Source organism: Scyliorhinus torazame, chromosome 13, assembly GCF_047496885.1.
Source record: "Scyliorhinus torazame isolate Kashiwa2021f chromosome 13, sScyTor2.1, whole genome shotgun sequence".
Lineage (NCBI taxonomy): Eukaryota > Metazoa > Chordata > Chondrichthyes > Carcharhiniformes > Scyliorhinidae > Scyliorhinus > Scyliorhinus torazame.
This window is the reverse complement of record NC_092719.1, coordinates 155920846-155945043: the sequence shown is the minus strand read 5'-3', so window position 1 is coordinate 155945043 and position 24198 is coordinate 155920846. Positions and strand designations below refer to the sequence as shown.

General features: G+C 45.1%; 1 protein-coding gene across 2 annotated transcripts in view; it reads right to left on the bottom strand.

Moving 5' to 3' along the window:
* lrig1 (leucine-rich repeats and immunoglobulin-like domains 1) overlaps nucleotides 1-24198 on the bottom strand; it is a 186710-nt gene that overhangs the window by 66757 nt on the left and 95755 nt on the right. For both annotated transcript variants that reach the window (XM_072472309.1, XM_072472310.1), the window contains exon 4: nucleotides 4762-4899. In XM_072472309.1, the coding sequence (XP_072328410.1) occupies nucleotides 4762-4899 (138 nt within the window). The remainder of the gene's footprint in view (nucleotides 1-4761; nucleotides 4900-24198) is intronic.

The following is a 24198-nucleotide window of genomic DNA, read 5'->3' as shown; positions in this document are numbered from 1 at the left end:
AGCAAGGCGAACCATGTATATTCCCACTGCATTCTGTACTCAAAAGGTATTGAGCAGAAATATTAGTGTGATCAATGGAGACACAATCAGAGTTGGCAGGTTTCAAGGCAGAGCAAATGGTATTAGAATTAGTCATACATATTTTATATATGTTTTAAATATCTTGATGGAAATAAATTAAACACTGAAATGCTTTGTGGAAGTAGAGAAGAAAAGATAGCAAACTATACAGAACTAAAGAATTTGAAAACTGGTTGGACCTTTTCTAAAACCAGATTTTTAAAAAGAATGTTAGGGAGCACAGTGGCGCAGTGGTTAGCACTCTGCCTCACGGCGCCGAGGTCCCAGGTTCGATCCCAGCTCAGAGTCACTGTCCGTGTGGAGTTTGCACATTCTCCCTGTGTTTGTGTGGGTTTCGCCCGCACAACCCAAAGATGTGTAGCTAGGTGGATTGGCCATGCTAAATTGCCCCTTAATTGGAAAAATGAATTGGTTACTCTACATTTATTTTATTTTTTTTAAAAGGATGGTAACCTTGCAAACAAACAATCAACCTTTGCTTGTAAACAAACTCACTTATGGCACCCTGGTCCAGCGCAGTCAATTCCGGCCCCACTTGCCATGGAGTTGCAGCACGGTTGAAATTAACCTTTACTTCAAAATACCCAAAGTCTTCAGCTGCCAAAAACTACAGATGGATGTCTTCCAATTAGTTTCTTCTTCAGTCTCTGGGTGCTATCTTTTCTTTTAGCTTGTAATGGTTTTCATTGTAGACTCACAGAAATAGCAGGCAGCTAGCATGAGAGATAGAGAGAGAGAGAGAGAGAGAGAGAGAGGAGAGAAGAGGAGAAAAGAGAAAAGAGGAAAGAGAGAGAGAGAGAGAGAAAAAAACGTCTTCTTTCAGGGTCTAGAAGCTTCTGCATTCAAACAGTAGGCAGCAGAGAAGAGAGCTACTTCCACCTTGAGGGTCCAGTGGATTCTCTCTGAAAAGCCCCACTGCCGGTTGCCAGGCAGAATATTGTCCCTGGCCAATCCATTGGCCACCAGCCAACCAATCAAAACAAATCCCTCCAATCTCTTGGGTGCCATAAAGTCTGGGTTCTTTTGCCCAAAATACAAAGCTTTATAACGGTGTATGGTTTTGACATAGAGTTCCTTACTTCCTCTGCTCGGCTTAAAAGTATGTCTCCATTAACAATCCAAAAATAAAAGAAATAGGAACAAAGGGAATCAACAGGAAGTGCCCCTGCATCACCAAGTCTCTTGGCCTCATCCCAAGCTAACGTACTCTGCAAAAGCCAAGAACCTAGCTTCATGTTTTTGTTGCCTTATATGGAAAATACAACTTTGTACTCAAGTCGCTTTTGAATAACACAGCAAAGCAATGCAATTCTAGGTTCCTTCTCGTTTGCAGAGGAAGCAAGCTTTAGGTGTATTTATAAATCAAAAATTGTAAGCAATGAGAAGGTGCTTTTGTCTACTTACAAAGATCCCCATGCCATACAAGAGTGTAATAAATGCAGAATTTCTAATTCAAACTGCTTTAAAATAGCAAAAGCATCAACTGCTCTCAGGGAATTTGGCGACAGTGTAATTGCTTTATCACTTATGTAACAGCTGTAGAAAGGGAAAAGGTAAACCTTCCTCTCTCCATAGCTGATCTAACCTGTTTAGTGTTTCCAGCATTTTTTAAAAATTTAACATTTATATTCACAAGCACATTTTTTCCCCCACTGATCACACCAATTACTTTTATAAAACAATTTATTTTACACCGTCATGCATGAAACGAGATCTAAATTGTGCACCACTGGTGGTACATTGGGCAGAGGTTGCATTTTTCTACATTATAGAGGGATGATGGTCAGAAGCACATGAAACAGAAGATACTATTCTGCTGCATTTCTTTGCTTCGCATATACTTGGAGTAGCTGCAGAAGGTTTAAATGTACATCACAACCCAATTTTACATGATTATTTCAGGTGAAAGAAAACCAAAGGGCATAGTATGATGGTTAACTCAGCAATTTACCTCCTCTCCAAGACTCAGTGGATATCTCATTCATGGTACTCAATCCTGCACACTATGAAGGACCTAAACTTAATCCATGCCATTTACTGAGTTCAGCTGAGGCAACAATTTATTTTTGTCCCTGCACCAAGAAGAAAGCCTGGCTGCAATGCAGTTGCCCTTTCACAAAAATCAACGGTGGAAGTCAATGAGGGAAAAAAATGTAGGCTGCATTCTCCATTCACTTCAAGTTCGTTTCCTTGCCCAGCTCTACTCTGACAATCTTGCATCATTTTCTTACCACCACCTGACCTTCACCACTAATATCCTTTATGAGCCATGGTTCTTTATCACCTTCCCAATTCACCTCCCGTGTACTCACTTGCCTTTTCTCACCAAATGCTCCCATGGTATTTAGTGATTCCTTTGCTCGAGTTGTGTTTCCTGTTCCCATTTCAAAGCATCACAACTATCCCGCTTCTTAAAAAAATCTACTGAAATCAGTCCAGGCTCTCCAACTGCTGATCCATCTCATACTTGCTTGCTAAGATTCTGGAATGTATCACTCAATGTTCCATTTACTTTCCCTTGGCCATGCAGAGCTGTTTGACCCTTTCACAGTATTTTTCCAATGTCTGTGCAGCTGCAACTTGAGAATTATGGCCATCAAACCCTCACACTTCCTATTTAAATCCTTTTAATTTACAATACTAAAGCCTCCTGGTCAAAGTCAGCAACATATTCCGTGTTACTATAATACAAGTGCATTACCCTTGATGACTTCTGACTTAGTAAACTACACCATCTTACCAATGCTTTTTAAAAAAAAAAAGAAAAATAGAGCTAGATTCTACAGTCCCCAGCTGCGTGTTTCTTGGCAGCATGCCGTTCGCTGGTGGCAGGATTCTCTATTCTCATAATTTGTCAATGGGATTTCCCATTGAAGCCACCCCACTGGGATATTCACCGGGGGGGGGGGGGGGGGGGGGGGGGGGGGGGATTGCCGCCAGTGGGAGCAGAGAACCCCAGCGGCTGGAGTAAACAATGTTGCTTCAAAGTCAACCACCTAGCAGATATGAGTAACGGATAGGCTAGAATCAGTAGAGGTGCCTAGTCCCTTCCCAGAGGTATATTAGTGAATCATTTGGTTATTTATGACAAAATGGCAGCCAAGTTATCAGATTTACTGAATTCTATTTCATTTTTGTCATGATGGAATGTGAATTCTTGTCCTCCTGGTTGCTAACTCCGTCTCAGTCCAGACACCACTATGCACTATTCGACTGATCATTGACCTCAAGCCACGAAGCAGCCATAGATTTCTGGAGCTCAATGTTGAAAACACCAAACTGTTCCATTGTTAGTAATTCAATTTCGGTCCTAGTTCTCACCATAGAGATACATTAGCTAAGCACAGCCTATCTTCATTTGAAAACCTTTAAATTGATTCAATTTGGGACCAAATAACAACTATTTACCTGAAGTCAGAAAATGTCCATACTTTTCCCAATAAATCAGAATCAAAGTTTACTACTACAAATCTGAACAGTTTTTCCATGGAGTCTTGCTTCCTGAAACAGTTCTTGCAACACCAGGTGCCTTTTTTTTTTGCTGTTTCTTGCCCCTTTTTCCAGTCTATGCCATTCACACTTCCTCTCTCCGGAATTTGTATATTATACACTTCTTAATCCCTATCCATCATTATTCACATACACACACTTCTTTCCTGCTGTTACCCATACGTCATGTCCCACCTGCTACAACCTAAGTACCCTCCAATATGCCAACCATGAGCTGCTCCATTCTCATTATCCAGGTTATATTCTTCACCTCAAAACCCACAAGCTACCTTCACCAATATCCTCCATGTTAATGCTTCCACACCAGTTTGCCACCACAATCCCCTCAGATTATTTGTTATCCAGGTTCTTTCAGTCCATGACTTTGTCAGAGAAACCAACTGATAAGAGTTTAGACATACTTGCACTACTTTACAATTATTTATTTCCCTCTATATTCCACCATCTCCTTTAGATCATGCCCCTTCCCTTTGTTCACTTGGGATCGAATCCTTGCTCATGTTTATTAAATTTCTAACCCACAGTACTCCTTGTACTGTGTCATAATCTCCCCTTGTCATAATCTCATTTGTACACGGGTCTCATCCTCAGCAGCTTCAACCTGCATCTAACACCATTTCCAATCTTGACACTTTAAATAAGAATGCTGACAAATACTTGCACCTGTGCTTGGCCCCAAGTGAAGTAGTTCAGATATTCCTACAGCTTTGTACATGAGAAAAAGTGTTCAAAACAAAAATTAAAAACACTTTAAGAGGCCTGTCTTACACAGGTATGTTAGCTACTTCAGCAGCATAAGTGTTTCGGCACTTGGAATCTCAATATTCATCATGAAGGGTCAAATTAATAATGGACACTTAGTCAAAAGGATTGACAAAGAAAACTTAAGAGACAAAAAAGTATATATGTGTGTGGGGGTGGGGAGGTGGCAAACAAGCAGAAGCAGTTTTGCAACATATATTCAAACACAAATTTCTTCACCAATCCAAAAGCATACTGGTGGGTGGTGGTGAAAAATAGGACAAAGAAGAAAACAAATTAATGGCAGTAACGCCTTTGTGATTCAAAAAACAACGGCTGTTTTCAGTCAGCACCCCCCACCTCCACCACCACCCCTCCCCAACCCGCCCAATCCTTGCACATTATTCTAACCGAGAATAAAGTACTCACAGATCTTTAATTTTGAGTTGACGTGGAAAGCAATTGTTTCGGATTTCTGTTATTTCATTATAGGTTAGGTCCAGTGTTTCTAGGGACTCGTACAACCTCAAACGATTTGCCTCAATACTGCGGATCTTGTTGTGGTGCCTGTTAAAATTTTAAAAGTCACATACAAAATTAAACTTCAGGAAAATAAACTCTTGTTCGCAAAAAACATGTGCTAAAACATGCATTTTGCAAACTACTGCATACAAGTTGCATTTTTAGTCAATCAATAGGTTTGTTAAATAAAGATATACCACAGGCCTTCTCATTAGTAAGTGGCCTCTTATCAAGATGAACAAAGTTAGCAATTGGATTAAGCCAATTGTCATGTACCATCACTATAACCCAAATTCAAAACAAATGGCATGGATATCGGATGCACATGCTCGGGGTTGTAGAAAACCTTTCAGTTTTATTTAAAGTATATCAATGCAAAGGGGCACACCATATTTCTGAACATTACATAATAAACACGTCAAGTGGCCATTGATACCAAATTGCAAATATCCCCAGATCATTGAAGGCCTTGTCCAAATATCTGAAAAACGGAAGTTCTATTATACAAAAATTAAATTAAGGTTCGAAGTAAAATACAACAGATAGAAAATGTTGCAAATTTTTGTGACTTATAAAGTCAAGCATATTTTCATCTTAGCCTTCTAATCAGCATACAAGTTATATTTTAGTTCAACAAAAGGATATGCGTCTCCATTCTGAAAGAATTAAATAGAGATAAATATCCTTTAGGTGAGCTAGTTTGAAATCATTTAAGTATATATCATAGCAACTGACCCCTAACATTTGTTACTATTATAATGAGATGATTTGTAGTTATAGTTGCCTGCACAATTTATTAGCTACAATGTGACAAGTTCAAATTTAATTTCAGGTGGGCATTGCTCAAAGATAAAAAAAACTTCAATATGGTTCTACACAGGTATACATCCAAGCATAATTAATTGAATTAAACTTGAAAGGATGACAAACTCCAATAATTAGGGTGCATGCTTTGCTAGTTACCAGGTGGCTCGTGTCATTTCAGCTTCTTAGTCTTCCACATAGCAGCTGTACTTTTATTTGGTGTGGTATTTCACACCAATACCAAACTTCCCTCAACACTGCCCCACCTTAGTTTTAATTTTTTTTTAGAAAAATGTAAATACATACAAATTCAGTTACCAAATACTTGCATTTTTCAGCAGTCAGCATTTTAGAGAATGATTTTCACCAAGCACACAACATTGCAAATCTGTTTACTTCATCTCTAGTGCAGTAGAAATGAAATGAAAATAAAGCTTTGTATTTATATAGCGATTTTCATGACCAAAGCACTTTCCAGCTGAGGAAGCGTAGTTCAAGGGTGTAGTTCAAGGGTGTTCAGCAGAGCAAGGGTTAATGTGGGACAATACCACTTGCAGTATGATGTGGAGAAACACGTGACAGCAGAAAGGTGACTGCTGCATCGAGAGACTAGACGCCAGCATGAAGTTAGCTCCTAGTTTGGGCTATACTTTCTACCCCAGTATATGGTTATGTGTTACCAATGATCACTGCTGTTCAACCTTACAAGCCTCAGAATCTGAGCGCTACTGAACAAACTCTCATAGCATGATGGCAGCTAATGAATGAAACAAAGGACCCAGAATTACAAAAACTAAAAGGAACAGCATCCTGACCTGACTGTAGTGCACCGGAACCAAAGATGAAACTGGAGAGCGCCCCAAAAGCTCTCTATGTCAAAAGCTACTTGGAGACATGGAGACAGAACGGCAGAAGAAAAATCCATTGTGCAGCTAAAACAAATTTCACCAGAGCATGTGGAGTTTTATTGTGAATCCCCATCGATTGCAGAGTCAACTAGCAAGGGCGGGGAAAAATACATACTCAGGCTGAACTAGCCTTTTAATCATCTTCAGGCTATTAATCATTCAGAAGCAGTCCATTTCATTAAACATCGCGGTCAACCCAGGTTCAGAGTTGATGCGATACCACATGGCGGCCAAGCTCCATTGAGAAAAACAAAGTTTTAAAAACTCAACCAATGCCAGGAATCACCTTTTAACCTGTCCAACACATTCCAAAAAGTTCTAAAGTGCCCAAATCTGTAATGAGAAAATTAATTGACTTCAGGTGGCGGCCATGGTGTGAGTGGTCGCACATTTGGCAGCTCCCACTCGTGGCAACTTTGTTGGTCCTTTTCCCCGATTAACAGGCGGATGTTTTGACGAAAAAGATGCAGGAGTGGTGGAGGAAGCTTATACTCCACTGGTGGATGGATTCATGGACCAGAAGTGATTCTGGCCAAAGGAGCTGTTGGAGCCAGAGACTTTTCCTACGACACAGGGGAAGATAGCAATGGGCAAGGGATTGGTCCTACCATCTCAATGGTCGATGGAGCAGCTGGTGGACATCTTGAATGAGAAGATCAGCCAGCAAAGAAAGGAATCTCTGGAGGGCCTGGTGAAGACGATAGACCCGCTGAAGGCGGGGATTGATCATATGGAGCTGAGGTTGGAGACCCAAAGCCAGGTGATCCAGGTGGAGGAGCGGTGGGGGAGCATGAGGAGCAGGTCACTTAATTGGTGGCCGAAATTGGGATGTTGAGGAATACCCAGAAGCGGCTCAAAGAGAAAGTGGAAGATCTGGAGAACCGCTCCCGGAGAAAAATTGTGGGGTTGCCAGAGCGCATTGAGGGAGCAGACACTGGCTCTGAAATAGCCAAAATGCTGCAGAGGTTACTGGGAGAGGGGACCTTTGAATGGCCCCTTAAGAAGCCACAGGCGAACGAGCCGCCGAGGGCGATGGTGGTGACAAGGATCTTGAGGTGGGCCAGACAGACGAGGCGATGTACCTGGGAGGGTAACAAGCTCTGGGTACATCAGGACTTGGGTGCGGAGCTGGCCGAGAGCGGGTTTCAACTGAGGGCAGTCTGCCCTCTTTAAGAAGGGGATGAAGTTCAGGGTGTTGTACCCGGCCCGACTCTGGGTGGCCCACACTGGTCGCGAATATTATTTTGGTACTTCGGAGGAAGCGATGGAGTTTGTTAGAGACAATGGACTGGCAGGAGAAGGAGGGCATTGAACTTTGGAGGTGGTGTTTGGAGAGGTTGGTTCTTTCTGCCCCACTTGCCGAAGAGTTTGGCGTTTTTCCCCTTGGGAGTTTTTTTCTTATTTGGCTGTTATCGTTGTAATTTTCTTGTGGGAGGTGAGCATCTTAAGATCGGGGCATCAGATCAGGCTAAGGAAAGGGGTTAGTAGGCCAAGTCTTTCACTAGGATTAGATTTGAAGACATGCCGGTGGGGGGGGTTCCTGATAAATAAGCGAGTAGCGTTTGAGGTGGGGAACATAGTAGCAGACTCGGGGGGAGGGGGATGTTCATAATGGTGAGTGCAAAATTGGAGGAGATGCCCGTGGTCTTGGTGAATGTTTATGCCCCAAATTGGGATGCTGAGAAAGATACCGGACCTGGATTCGGACCGACTGATAATTTGGGGGGGGGGGGGGGGGGGGGGGGGGAGGAGAGAAGAGAGAAGGGAGGAGGAGGTGGAGGAGGAGGAGGAGAAGATAGATTGTATCACGGTTATTGAGCCGAAATTGGATCGGTCGAGTCCGAGGAACGTATCAGCGGTAGCGAGGGAATTGAAAGGGTTTATGGAGCGTGTGGGAGAACTGGATCCGTGGAGGTTTGGTGGGCCAAGGGCGAAGGAATTTTCATTCTTCTCCCATGTACATAGGGTACACTCCCAGATCAACTATTTTGTGATGGATAGGACTTTGTTGACGGGGTGGTCGGTTCAGAGTACTTGGCGATTGTGGTCTTGGACCAGGTACTGCATTGGGTAGACTTACAGGTGGATCAGGGGGGGCCCAGTGCCTGCAGTGAAGGTTAAATGTGGGATTATTAGCAGATGAGGAGGTTTGTGAGCAGGTGAGGGCTACTATTCAGGGGTATGTGGAGCTGAATGACACAGGGGAGGTTTCAGCCACCATGCTATGAGAGGCGCTGAAAGCAGTGGTATGGAGGGAGCTTATATCAATATGGGCACATAGGGATTAGACGGAGCGGCGGAGATAGTGAGGTCAGTGGATAAGATCATGCAGGTTGATAGGAGGTATTTGGAGGTCCCGGAGCCTGGCTTGTTGATGGAGCGGCAGAAACTCCAGATGGAGTTTGGACTGATACTTACGGGTAAGGCAGTGTGGCTGCTGAGGAGGGTCAGGGGGCAGTCTATGAATATAGGGAAAAAGCAAGTAGGATGTTGGCCCACCAATTGAGGAAGCAGGAGGCGGCGAGGGAGATTGGAAAGTGAAGGATAGGAGATGGAATATGGTCTTAGACTCGGTGGGGGTGAATGGGGTATTTGAGGACTTTTACAAGAGGCTATATGATTCGGAATCCCCGGCTGGGGTGGAGGGAACGAGGCTTTTCTTAGAAGGGTTGGAATTCCCCAAGGTGGAGGGGCTGAGAGCGCCCATTGGATTGGTGGAGGTGATGGAGGGTATGGGGGCAATGCAGGTGGGGAAGGCCCCAGGCCTGGATGGCTTCCTGGTGGAATTTTATAAAAGGTTCTTGAGGGACCTGGAGCTCCTGCTGGTAAGGGCATTGAATGAGGCAAAAGAGGGGGAGGAGCTCCCCTCACATTGTCACAGGCCTCGATTTCCTTAATTTTAAAGAGGGATAAGGACCCAGAGCAGCGTGGATCCGTCCAATTTCATTGCTGAATGTGGATGCCAAGTTGCTAGCCAAGATCTTGGCCTCACAGATTGAAGACTATGTGCCGGGGGGTGCCAGGGGATTTAAGGATCAGGCGGGGTTTGTAAAGGGGAGGCATCTGTCAGCTAATATTAGGCGTTTGTTAAATGTTATAATGATGCCCCCAGAGGGACAAAATATGGAGTAATGGTCGCTATGGATGCGGAGAAGACCTTTGACCGGGTGGAATGAGATTATTTGTGGGAGGTGCTGGGGCAGTTGGGTTTGGGACCAGCTGTTGTACCGGGCGCCGGAAGCGAGTGTGTGGACAACCCGGGTGAGTTCGGAGTATTTTAGGTTGCACTGTGTGACGAGGTAGAGTTGCTCACCCTCCCATTGCTCTTTGCCTTGGCAATAGAGCCATTGCCAATGGTGCTTAGGGTGTCAAGGGGTCATAGGGTCTCGCTGTATGCAGATGATCTTTTGTTCTATATATCAAACCCACTGGAAGGTACTGGAGGAATTTGACCGGTTCTCGGGGTACAGATTGAACATGGGGAAGTGTGAGATTTTCCCAAACCAGGCGAGGGCACAGGAGAGGAGGTTGGATGAGTTGCCATTTAAGGTAGTGAGGGCGAGTTTCAGGTTGGCGCAGGGGTGGGAGCAGTTACACAAGTTGAATCTGGCTCAGCTGATGGAGCAAATGAAGGGGGATTTTAGGAGGTGGGACATGCTCCCACTGTCGTTGGCGGGGCGGGTGCAGTCTGTGAAGATGAGGTTCTCATTTGTGTTCCAAATCCACCCGATCTTTATTCAAAAGGTTTTTTTTTTTTTTTTAAAAAGGAGGGTAATGCACTGATTTCAGGGTCTGTATGGGCGGGTAAAACCCCATGAGTAAACAAGTTTGGCAGAGCAGGCGAGGGACTCTGCCAAATGTGATTAATTACTACTGGGCAGCAAAACATAGCCATTCTCAGGAAGTGGGTGCTGGGAGGGTCGGTATGGGAGTGGATGGAGGCAGCCTCTTGCAAGGACTTGAGCTTAGAGGCACTGTTGACAGCGCCTCTGCCGTTCTTGCCAGCCAGGTACTCCACAAGCTTGGTGGTGATGGCAGCCCCGAGGCTGGAGGGGGCCTGTGTTTGGGCACTGATCTGCAGGAATCACATGTTCACTCCGGATGCAGGGCACTGGAGGTGGCGATTGGCGGGAATTGAGCGGTGTCCACATGTTTTGGGCCTGTCCGAAGCTGGAGGGATTCTGGCAGGAGTTTAGCAGAGGGGTCAAGAAATAGAGGGCATAGATTTACGGTATGGAGGCGGTTTAGATGGGACATGAGAAAAAAACTTTTCTTTTTAAAAAAAAAAAAAAAAATTTTTATTCAAAATTTTTCAATAATTATTACAAGCCACCAGGAAAGAAAATATAATGCAAAAAGAAGAAAACAATATGCCAACAAAAACAACTTAACCCTCTAACAAATTAACAATCAAACCAAAACAAGGTGGGGTATTTGCACCTTACAAATAAAATGAATTCAACCCCCCCTCTTGGATTGCTGCTGCTGCTGACCTCCATCTAACGTTCCGTGAGAAAGTCAAGGAACGGTTGCCACCGCCTGGAGAAGGACCCTCGCAAGGCAAACTTCACCTTCTCCAACCTGAGAAACCCCGCCATGTCACTGACCCAAGCCTCTACACTTGGGGGCTTCGCGTCCCTCCACATTAACAAGAGCCTTCTCCGGGCTACCAAGGAGGCAAAGGCTAGAACTCTGGCCTCTTTCGACTCCTGCACTCCCGGATCATCCGATATCCCAAATATCGCTATCCCCCAGTTCGGTTTTACCCGAGTGTCCAAGATCTTGGACATAGCCTTTGCAAAGCCTTTCCAAAATTCTGTAAGTGCCGGGCATGTCCAAAACATATGGGCATGGTTCGCTGAGCTCCCTGAACATCTCACACACCCGTCCTCCACCCCAAAGAACTTACTCATTCTCGCCAGTCATATGCGCCCAGTGCACCACTTTAAACTGAATCAGGCTCAGCCTGGCGCAAGATGAGGAGGAATTGACCCTGCCCAGGGCGTCAGCCCACAGGCCCTCATCCAGCTCCTCACCCCACTTGCCTTCAGCTTCTCCACCGAGGCCTCCTGCAGCTCCTGGTATATGTCCGATACTTTGCCATCCCCCACTCACACGCCCGAGACCACCCTGTCCTGTATCCTCTGGGCAGGTAGAAGCGGGAATTCCCACACCTGCTTTTTCACAAACGCCCGAACCTGCATGTACCTAAAAGTGTTCCCTGGGGGCAACCCAAATTTCTCCTCTAGCGCCCTCAGACTGGCAAAAGTCCCATCGATAAACAAGTCCCTCATCCTTTTGATTCCTGCCCTGTGCCAGCTTAGGAACCCGCCGTCTATCCTCCCTGGCACAAACCTGTGGTTGTTCCGTATCGGGGTCCAGACCGAGGCCCCTACCTCCCCCCCCCCCCCATGCAGTCTCCACTGCCCCCAAATCCCCAGTGTCACCGCCACCACCGGGCCCGTGGTATACCGTTTCGGCGGAAGCGGCAACGGTACCGTCACCAGTGCCCCCAGGCTAGTATCTGTACAGGGCGCCGCTTCCAACCGTTTCCACGCCGCAATCGCCAGAGCAAAGAGCAGGGGGGACAAGGGGCACCTCTGCCTCGTTCCACGATATAGTCTAAAGTACCCCGACCGCCGCCGGTTCGTCGAAACACTCGCTACCGGGGCCTGATACAACAAATCTGGAACCCAAATCTGCCTAACACCTCCCACAGGTACTCCCACTCCACCCGGTCAAAGACCTTCTCTGCGTCCATTGCCGCTACCACTTCTGCGTCCCCACCCTCCGAGGGCATCATGATCACATTCAGAAGCCTCCGCGCATTCGTATTCAGCTGCCTGCCCTTCACAAACCCAGTCTGATCCTCATGAATCACTCCCGGGACACAGTCCTCAATCCTAGTGGCCAAAATCTTGGCAAACAGCTTGGCATCCACATTAAGGAGCGAAATCGGTCTATAGAAGCCGCATTGCAGCGGGTCCTTATCACGCTTGAGGATAAGCGAGATCAGAGCCTGCGACATAGTCGGGGGAAGGATTCCCTTTTCCTTAGCCTCGGTAAAAGTTCTCAACAGCAATGGGCCCAACACATCTGAGAATTTCCTATAGAACTCTACGGGAAACCCATCCGGCCCCGGGGCCTTGCCCGCCTCCATACTCCCCAACCCCTTAATTAGTTCCTCCATCTCAATCGGGGCCCACAATCCCTCTACCCGCCCTTCCTCCACCTTTGGAAACCTCAGCTGGTCCAGGAACTGCCTCATCTCCCTCCCCTCCCTCCGGGGTTCCGACTCGTATAATTTACCATAAAAGTCCTTGAAGATCTTGTTTATCTTAGCTGAGCTCAGCAGCCTGTTTTCCCCCACTATCTCTTATTCCCCCAATCTCCCTAGCCGCCACCCTCTTCTGCAGCTGATGCGCCAGCATCCGACTGGCCTTCTCATACACTGCTCCCTGTACCCTCCTCAACTGGGCCTCAGCCTTCCCCACGGTTAGCAAGTCAAACTCCGTTTGAAGGCTCTGGCATTCCTTCAACAACCCCTCCTCGGGGGATTCCACATACCTCCTATCCACACTCAGTATCTCCCCCACCAACCTCTCCCTTTCCTCCCCCGCTTTTCCCTGTGGGCCCTGATTGAGATTAGCTCGCCCCTGACCACTGCCTTCAGCGCCTCCCAGACCACACTCACCGAAACCTCCCCATTATCATTGGCCTCCACATATCTTTGGATGCACCTCCGGACCCGCCCACAGACTTCCTCGTCCGCCAGTAGTCCCACGTCCATTCGCCACAGCGGGCGTTGGCCTCTCTCCTCCCCCATCCCCATCTCCACCCAGTGCGGGGCATGGTCCGAGATCGCAATGGCCGAGTACTCCGCCCCCTCCACTCTCGGAATTGGCGCCTTGCTTACCACGAAAAAATCTATCCGCGAGTAAGCCTTGTGCACATGGGAGAAGAAGTAAAACTCCTTCACTCTTGGTCTGGCAAATCTCCACGGATCCATCTGGTCCATGAACCCCCTTCAGGACCTTGGCCGCTGCCGGCCTCGTACGCGACCTCAACCTAGACCGATCCAATGTCGGGTCCAGGACCGTATGAAAGTACCCCCCCCCCCCCCCCCCATTACCAAACTACATGACTCCAGATCCAGAATCCGGCTCAGCATCCGCTTCATGAACCCTGCATCGTCCCAGTTCGGAGCATACACATTCACTAGCACCACCCGGGCCCCCTGCAGCCTGCCACTCACCATAACATAACGACCCCCCTTATCTGCCACAATACCCATCGCCTCAAATGACACCCGCTTACTCGCCAAGATTGCGACCCCCCCGTTCTTTGCATCCAGCCCAGAGTGAAAAACCTGTCCCACCCATCCCTTCCTCAGCCTGGTTTGATCCGCAATCCTCAGGTGTGTTTCCTGCAGCATGGCTACGTCTGCCTTTAGCCCCTTTAAGTGCGAAACCACCCGGGCCCTCTTGACCGGCCCATTCAGGCCTCTCACGTTCCACGTGATCAGGGGGGGTCCTGGCATGTGATGCGCAGCCTCGCCGGCTGTAGCAGCCCGAACTTCACCCCCTGCCCGTGGAGGACCGCTTTGGCCCGATTGAATCCTGCACGCTTCTTGGCCAGCTCTGCACCCCAGTCCTGATAAATCCGTATCTCTGTGTTCTCCCACCTGCTGCTCTGCTCCTTCTTCACCCATTGCAGGACACACTCCCTGTCGGTGAAGTGGTGGAACCTAACCACCATAGCGCTCGGCGGCTCGTTCTTGCCAGGACTCTATGCGCCCCATCCAGCTCCAGGGGCCTCGGGAAGGCCCCCACGCCCATCAGCGTACTCCGCATCGTGGTCACATACGCCCCAGCATCCGACCCCTCCACACCTTCAGGGAGACCCAGAATTCGCAGGTTCTGGCTCCTCGACCTATTCTCCAGGTCCTCCAGCTTCTCCTGCCATTTTTATGTGCAGCGACTCGTGCGCTTCCACTCTGACCGCCAGGCCCAGAATCTCGTCCTCATTATCAGAGGCCTTCTGCTGCACCTCCTTGATCGCCGTTCCCTGCATCTTCTGGGTCTCCACCAGCCTTTCAATCGACACCTTCATAGGGGCCAACATCTCTGCCTTCAAGTCAGCAAAGCAACTTCTTAAAAACTCCTGCTACTCCCAGGACCACTGGGCCCACGTTGCCTGATCCCCGCCCGCCGCCATCTTGTTTTTTCGCCCCCGTTCTCCTCTCTTCTCTAAAGCCACTTTTTTGACCGCTCCACTCCTGGTCCACTCCACACAGCACTTGGGGACCCTCACGGTTTCCTTCCCACACCGGGAATAGTCGTCAAAATGCCGCTGGAACTCCTTAAAAGGGCCCAAAAGTCCGTTATCGGTGCGAGCTGCCGACCGTGCGACCTACCTAGGCATAGACGCAACCGGAAGTCAGAAAAAACCTTTTCAAAGCAGACGGTGGTTGGAAACTGGAACTCACTACCCGAAAGGGCGATAGAGGCAGGAATCCTCGCCATTTAATTATTTAGATGTGCACTTGAAATGCTATAGCATTTAAGACTACAGGCCAAGTGCTGGAAAATGGATTAGAATAGATTGGTGCTTGATAGTTGACACAGACACAATGGCCAAAGTGCCTCTTTCCGTGATGTAAAAACTCTATGGTAACTTCATAGAACATAACAGCGCAGTACAGGCCCTTCGGCCCTCAATGTTGCGCCGACCTGTGAAACCACTCTAAAGCCCATCTACACTATTCCCTTATCGTCCATATGTCTATCCAATGACCATTTGAATGCCCGTAGTGTTGGCGAGTCCACTACTGTTGCAGGCAGGGCGTTCCACGCCCTTACTACTCTCCGAGTAAAGAACCTACCTCTGACATCTGTCTTACGTCTATCACCCCTCAATTTAAAGCTATGTCCCCTTGTGCTAGACATCACCATCCGAGGAAAAAGGCTCTCACTGTCCACTCTATCCAATCCTCTGATCATCTTGTATGCCTCAATTAAGTCACCTCTTAACCTTCGTCTCTCTAACGAAAACAGCCTCAAGTCCCTCAGCCTTTCCTCACAAGATCTTCCCTCCATACCAGGCAACATTCTGGTAAATCTCCTCTGCACCCTTTCCAATGCTTCCACATCCTTCCTATAATGCGGCAACCAGAATTGCACGCAATACTCCAAATGCAACCGCACCAGAGTTTGGTACAGCTGCAACATGACCTCATGGCTCCGAAACTCAATCTCTCTACCAATAAAAGCTAACACACCATACGCCTTCTTAACAACCCTCTCAACTTGGGTGGCAACTTTCAGGGGTCTATGTACATGGACAGCGAGATCTCTCTGCTCATCCACACTGCCAAGAATCTTACCATTAGCCCAGTACTCTGTCTTCCTGTCATTCCTTCCAAAATGAATCACCTCACACTTTTCTGCATTAAACTCCATTTGCCACCTCTCAGCCCAGCGCTGCAGCTTATCTATGTCCCTCTGTAACTTGTAACATCCTTCCGCACTGTCCACAACTCCACCGACTTGTGTCATCTGCAAATTTACTCACCCATCCTTCTACGCCCTCCTCCAGGTCATTTATAAAAATGACAAACAGCAGTGGCCCCAAAACAGATCCTTGTGGTAGACCACTAGTAACTGGCCTCCAGTCAGAACATTTCCCATCAACCACCACCCTTTGTCTTCTTCCAGCTAGCCAATTTCTGATCCAAGATTAGATAAGGCAGAAGCTGAACAAGCGAATACATTACTGTGTTCAGTAGATCCAATAGCTGATAACATCATGAGGTATGACATAATGGTATTGTCAGTGGACTAGTGATCCGGAGACCCAGGATATCAATCTGGGGACCCGGGTTCGAATCCTACCACGGCAGGTGGTGGAATTTTAAAAACACAATAAAATATCTGGAATTAAAAGTCTAATGATGACTATGAAACCCACTGTCGTAAAAAACGATATGGTTCACTATGTCCTTTAGGGAACAAAATCTGCAATCCTTACCTTGTCTGGCCTACTTATGACTCCAGACCCATAGCAATGTGGTTGACTCTTAAAATGCCCACTGAAATGGCCTAGCAAGCCACAGTTGTACTCAACCGCTATGAAAACACAAAAATGGAATGAAACCGGACAGACCATCCGGCATCGACCCAGGCACTGGAAACGACAACAACAAACCCAGCCCTGCAGTCACTGCAAAGTCCTCCTTACTAACATCTGTGGCTTGTGCAAAAGTTGGGGCCTGTGCCAAAGCAACAGCCTGACATAGTCATACGACAGAATCATACCTTACCAACAATGTGCCAGACACCACTAACACCATTCCTGGGTATGTCCTGTCTCACCAGCAAGACAGACCCAGCAGAAGTGGCGGCACAGTGGTATACAGTCGGGAGGGAGTTGCCCTGGGAGTCCTCAACATTGATTCTGGACCTTAAGTCAGCGATCATAAAAGACGAAGTAGTAATCGGAGTGCCTAATGATGCTCTTCAGACATACTACAGGCAAAAGATGATCCAACTCTAGAAAAGGCAATCTAAATAGTCAGGAAGTCTGAAATTCACCAACATTGGCCCATTTTACAAGGTGAGGTTAAGCAATTGTATAGAGCAACCCCAACTGTCCAGCCCTATCCAGCTCATAAAGGCAACAATGCAGGGAGACCCCAGGCCAAGGAAAACAATACCCAAACAGGCTGAACTACGGTAGGAGACCACATCAGTGCTGTGATGCCAAAAGACCTCACATACAAGAGCAACATCCAACAGTCTCTGCACACCTGCTTGAACTGCAATGGCTTGGACATTTTGGGAAGCTGTGCCATCGAGATGGATGGGGCATCCGAAAACAGACAACAAGAGTGAGGTACCACACCAGGAAAAAAAGTTGTCCAACTGTGCTTCTTGAATGAGATCAAGGATCCTGGGTTCTCCTTTGGGAATGTTGACATCTCTGTAAATAGTCACCTCGCCAATTTCAAATTAGATACAAGAACCTGTTTAATGGTACTTTTGAAAAAGGAACCATAGTTGAAAGACCTCTGGCTTTGAACAGCAGGCACCACAATGATCCAAGAGAAATTTGACTTCCGGTCATAGGCATGGTTCTAGAACTACTGCTGTATTGTAAAAATCAAATATCGAACAAAGATTTTGTATGTCAACTGAAACCAATTTTTTTCTCAAGCATGTTGCCCTTGATCTCCTCAAAGCAGCAGTAGATATCAAAACAACCTCTGCTGTCAACTACACAGAATAGCAAGTTTCCGAGAGGCCCACCAGTGAAGAGACTGTCAACTGGGATTTCAGCTCTGAACTGTCTTCATTCTTTGCTGAGCCGGTTTATCCAACTCCCTTGCAAGTGGCGGAAGCTCCTCTTTGGTCAGACCAGTCAAACTTTCAGATAAATGTCACTATAGTTCAAGCAGAAGACATGATTAACAATAACGATGAGCCCCAATCTCAGGCTCAACCGCTGCTGTCACCCAATCTGCGAACACAGTGGCCACAATACTACAATTTCCAACAGCAGTGCACAGCAGTAAGGCAGTGCTGAAGCAGGAGCAGCAGCAATTACCAACTCACCAGAGCACACCTGTGAAGTATAAGAGCACATGAAAGTACACAACATGGCGATGGAAACCAAACTGCAGGATGAACTCAAAGATGAGAACATTCAAGTGAAATGGAGATACACCTTCAACCACTGGAAAGATCATGGCAGACCCCACAGGCCTTTTTCATATTATGAAGGAATTATGACGGGTGGCACGGTGGCAAGCACTGCTGCCTCTCAGCGCCAGGGACCCGGGTTCGATTCCGACCTTGGGTGATTGTGCAAACTCCACCCAGACAGACATTCTTCCCGTGTCTGCGTGGGTTTCCTCCGGATGCTCTGGTTTCCTCCCATAGTCCAAAGATGTGCAGGCTAGATGGATTGGCCAGGCTAAGTGGGGTTTGGGCCTAGGTAGGGTGCTCCTTCAGAAGATTGGTGCTGACTTGATGGGCCAAAAGGCCCCCTTCTGCACTGCAGGGATTCTATGATTCTAAGTGGACACTCTCTCCGGAAGGAATGGGGTAAGCCCATGGTATCCAAATAAAGCAAATGGGTTGTTGGTGAGGAAAAGTTCAACTCCCAGAAGCACAAAAATCAAATCAGGTGGAAACAACAAATTGCAGGAAACACACAATACTATGATTTCAACTCCAAGCCAATAAAAACCTACCCTAAGCAACTGAGCTTCCACTCAAAAAAGTGTGACCTGAATGAAATTTGGAGGAATCATAAATCTTCCTACGTCTGAATTTATAAAATCACAGTCTTGAGGGGAAGAGAAGGGGTAGCACATGAAGAGTAGCAAGTAAAGATTATACTGTAAATATGTTGGGTAAAGGCTTGGGAATGTGGGACTGGAGAACAGTACCACCTAACAGTCTAATGTTGAGAGACAGTAGAGAGATGTATGGAGACACAAGTGTGACAGCCAATGGTACACAGCAAGCTACTCCAAACATCAGTGTGAAAGTGACATATTAATGTTGATAGACGGAAAAATACTGGCTAGGTCACTAGATCCTCCTGCTTTTCTTCAAAGTAGTGTATCTACACAAGAGAACACTCTGCCTCTAAAATGTAGAGTACCCCCAGTACTGCAACGGAGTGTCAGTCTAGATTTTGGTGTTCAAATCACTTGGCGTAGAACTTGAGCCACAACCTTCCAATTCAAAGGGTTCTGCCACTGCAAGATGGCTGGCACTCTAAAAATGAATAGTGATAGATCTGGTTGTGCACATCACTATTGTTTTTTGTGCTCTGGCTTGTTGTACTCCCCCAACCCCCCATTAAACTCCTGCATGTGGCAGCACAGACAGAATCAATATCCAGGTGCGAGAAAATAAACTTAATTTGCAACACTGCAGTGAAAGTAGAACTGACAAAGTGCATGCGTCAAAGGACCAGTTTACATATCCCTGGGGTCACATTGCTTTCAAACCACAATGGCACAGCTTGAATAGGATCACTCTTCTATTTCAGAACAAAACAGAGTCACATCTCCTATCTCTTTTTCAAAATGCAGAAAAAGCAATCCCTCACCATTTGTAAGGACCAGTAGCTGCAGAGTCATTGGAATATGAATATGCAGACATATAAACATGGTATGCAAATAATAAATTGCACGATAAATTGTCAAGGATAACCAGGATATCTGGAGAACTTGCTACTCTTTGAAAAATGCCCAAGAGACCCTATCTGCCAACTCAAGACAATAAGGCTTTGACTTAATTTCTCATTTTAAAAGATGACAAAAGCTGCAGGTAAGACAGCATTTCATCACTGCACTGAAGAATCATGCTATATTATGTGCTTGAATTTATGGTCTCCACAACCTTCAGAGTCTGGCAAGAGTTATCAATTTAGCTAGAGTGGCACTTTGCTGTGTCTGAACTACTTGAAGCTGCCAACCTATAGCTCAGTAAACATTATTTTAACCAGACCTTTCAAAAAAAGGAACAAGGCTTCACTTCCTCCAAGTTACAAAGAATGATCATACTCTCTTGTAATTTCATACTTTGTATACCTCATTTTAAGGTGATAAGACATTTAAATTACAGTGGAACGCTTAATACCACATACTTCTGCAGCTTACGTCATGATATATCCACTGAGCAAACCTTGCAAATACTTTATCACACTGAGAACAGTGGGTTTCAACTTCCACAGAAAACAAATTGAATTGCAAAACAATAAAAGCCCTTGCACTCAAATTATTAAATAATCAGGTTATTCAATCATTTTGAAGCAATAGGGCGGCTTCAGCTTTTTTTTGTTACCAGCTTGTGTCAGCTTCAGTTTTGCATATATAGCTGGAATGGCGGCGGGTACCTCTTCAAGCATAAAATCAAAATGGTCTTCAGACTTAGTTGCCAACACCTAGGTTTTTAAATCACACGTGCTCAAGACTGCTAATCTTTTACACATCTGGAGAAATGTTGCATCTGCAGGGTAAAATTAAAAGATGAGAAACCTATGACCAAAAGGATGTGATTCTTCTCATAATTTTGTTAGTCGTGGCAACGTCACATTTTTAAAATACAAATCCCTTGCCTTTATCCTTGTAATTCACCTACATTTTATTTCAACCATTTCAACTGACTTATTCCAGATGTTTATAACCTTGAGTGATGATCCTTTATAAGCAGCATGATTCATCCACTCTGGCTACACCTCACTGACACTATATTTCCTAATAATTGGAGGCCTGATAACCAACTTGCGCCCGATTGGAGGCCTAATAAAACATGTGCAAAGGAGCATGCTGTTTTGTAAAAAAAATGGAACATATAGTCATGCATAAGATTCTTTCCCTATTCAACAAATTATGAACTGGATATAAACAGAACAAGAATGAGCAAAAGCAAGAAGAGATTTTTTTTAAAAAGGAAGTCCCTGTTTGATGGGTTAGGAGGTGGGCTGACTGGTGAAGAGGAAAGACAGCTGAGCAGTTCTAGAGTGGGTGGCGAACTGGCAATAAATCTTACAAGCTAGAAGTGATTTTCCAGCTCTGTTGGGAGGAAAAGTTGTGGCTGCTGGCACACCCCTATTATAAAACTGCATGGTCTCTATATATCCATGAGATTCACTTGCATACTCTAAAATTAAAGAATTGGTCACAACAAGCAAAATTAAATAGTTTGTGGAAAGGTTAACTTTCTCCCAAAAATTAAGGCAAATGCTTCCTTCTCTTACAATACCTATTGTTGAATGCAATACATTAATGCTTGAATTCCAGTCACTCTCTTGTGTAGATCTAGGCTGAAATAAATTATTTTTAGTATATACCAATTCCTAATGGGAAGACATTTCTTGCCACTGTTAGGAAAACAAAAGGTAGTTTTAAAGGATTTATATTTGTACTGGTAGACATCAGAAATAAGGTATAGTTTTAGCGGATTAATTTAATGTGTGTGTGTCTGGAAGGGTAAAACCTATAGTCAGATTCCTGCTGGACAACGGTGTTTGGATATTTGAGAGTTGGTTTCAATTCCAACTGTAATTCTATTGTGCTGAGAGGAGGCTACTGTATGAAGAGTAAATAGAAGTAAGTTATTGCTTCGCAACAAGAGGCCACTTTCTAGAGGACAGGGCTTTCATTTGTTTTTATTTTCAACTGGAAGCCAGAGCAGTTGCAGACAGGACAGTGGGGATAAAGAACTCTCAACTATGCCAGGAGAATTTGGACAGGACAAGGGAGTTGCAACGGTGCAAGCTTCCTGCGGAACAAGATACAATCCAGATAACAAGGTAATTGGGACAGAAAGAACATTTAAGGCAGCTGGAGTTAATAGAACAGCGACCAAGGTATTATTGAGGAGAAGCATTTAAGAAACCGAGTTGGAGACAATTGCAGCAACCAGATTTAAAGTGGGAAAGCAGACTTCAGAAATAAATCAGAAGTGACACCATTTTACGACAGTCTGGGAATCAAGAATTAAAGCAATTGTGAACAGCTTGTATAGCAGTCAAAACAAATAAATCCTAAAGGAGTTGGTGTAAATCCTGGACTGGATACACTAAATGGAGTATAAGTTCAGTTTTTAAAAAGTCTTTTGTAAAACATGGACTGGATTTTGAAATGCAAGGAAAATCATCATTATAAAGAGAAAATGTTTGAGAACAGCCAATCTTTGTTTAAAGGGGACTGTGTGATAATGGGACCATCGTAGCTTGATGCACTTTGTAATCCATGTTGATATTAAACTAAGGGGGAGTAAAGTAGTATTGAATAGCTTTTTTTTCTTTAAATTTAGAGTACCCAATATTTTTTTGCCCAATTGAGGGGCAATTTATTGTGGCCAATCCACCTACCTGCACATCTGTGGGTTGTGGAGGTTAGACCCACGCAGACACAGGGAGAATGTGCAAACTCCACACAGACAGTGACCAGGGACAACGGTCGAACCCGGGTCCTCGGGCCATGAGGCAGCAGGGCTAATCACTGCGTCACCATGCTGCCCTAAGTAGTACTGAATAATAATGCAATTTTCACGTTTAATAAATTATTTTTCCTTGCAGTTAACACTAGCCAGCAGTCCTGTGCCTCTTCCTTTTGAGTCAGGGTTCCATTCTGGGATCTTCCCATCCAGTTATATCAACTGGGATCTTTCGTCTCATCTCTCGTTCATAGGTAAGTCAGTCCATTTGAATGAATGCAAGAAAATGTTATTTCTTAAAAACAATGGTACATTCACACAAAATTAACTGGAAAATGCTTTCTCGGTGTCTCTCGAAATGTCCTTGAACAGGTAAAAGCAAAAACTTCAAGATAAAAGTGACTTCAGATTTTCAAAATTAAAAGTAATTTCAACAAAGGCCTCTGTTGAAATGTTTATTCTCCGATGGCTATAATTTTTTCAAATTAGTTAGACGGATCACATTCTAAAGGAAATCCTTATCTGGATTTAACCCCTTACTTCGTTTCATTGGTTCTAATTCTCAACTGAGACCCGCTTGATTCGTTCAGGAAAGTGTCAGTCACTTAACAGGCGATTGGTTAATTAGACATTAATCAATTATCCCAAATTAATTAAGTGTCCCATTACTTTTGTCCCACGTTCAAACTCCCTGCGTCACTTCTGGTCTCAGCTATGATATTGCTTCAATCTTGTTGAATGTACCTTCATACGAGATCATATCAGAACTTGTCATTTGAGACAGCCATGGACCGTATTCAAACAATTATAACGTACTCATATTTCTACAAATTCAAGAATTTTCAAGAATCATTTTAGCTAATATTTTAAAAGGTCCCCCTCTATAATTTCTGAATCCAACAATAACATGATGAAATTCTACATGGCCAGACACAACACACTAATTAAACGTAACAGCATAATTATGCCTTCAAAAGGTAGTAATTGCTTTTGTTCCACTTGAAACATGGAATTTAATTAATGACATTATGCTGCCTGCGAAATACTTTTAACGATTGAGGTTTTAAAGATACAACATGCCTCAACTGCCACACTCTAAAAACAGTAATACCAAATGAAGGGGGCACTTAAGAGTGCATACCTCTGACATGCTGCATCAACACAAAAATTACACCACTCTTCTTTGAGACTTTTCCACATTTAAAAAATAAACCTGCAAGTATCTACAAATCAAAAAATACCAAAGAAAAATACTATACATGATTTTTGGGGGGGGGGGGGGGGGGGGGGGGGGGGGTTTCTATGCCCACTGTCGAAAATAATGCAGGCAGGATATTGGTGCTTTTCCTCTCCACAGATGCTACCCAACCTTATTTTTTTCCAACATTTTCTGCTTTAACTCATGTTTTCAATATCCACAGTATTTCGTTTTGGTAAATCAAACTGCTTGAATTATTATCCAGAATTGATCAGCAGCCTTTAATGATGTCAGCTCTGTTAATGGGTTGCAAGATGGTCATGCAAAGGGAAGTATTCAGTTTACCATATGATCCACCATTACAAGTTAAACTATTAATGGCTGTTGAATCTAAAAGTTTACACTTAAGACTGGAAAATGTGGAAGACCACAACAATTAGAATACAAGTGTGTACACTTCATGTTCATAAAAGTA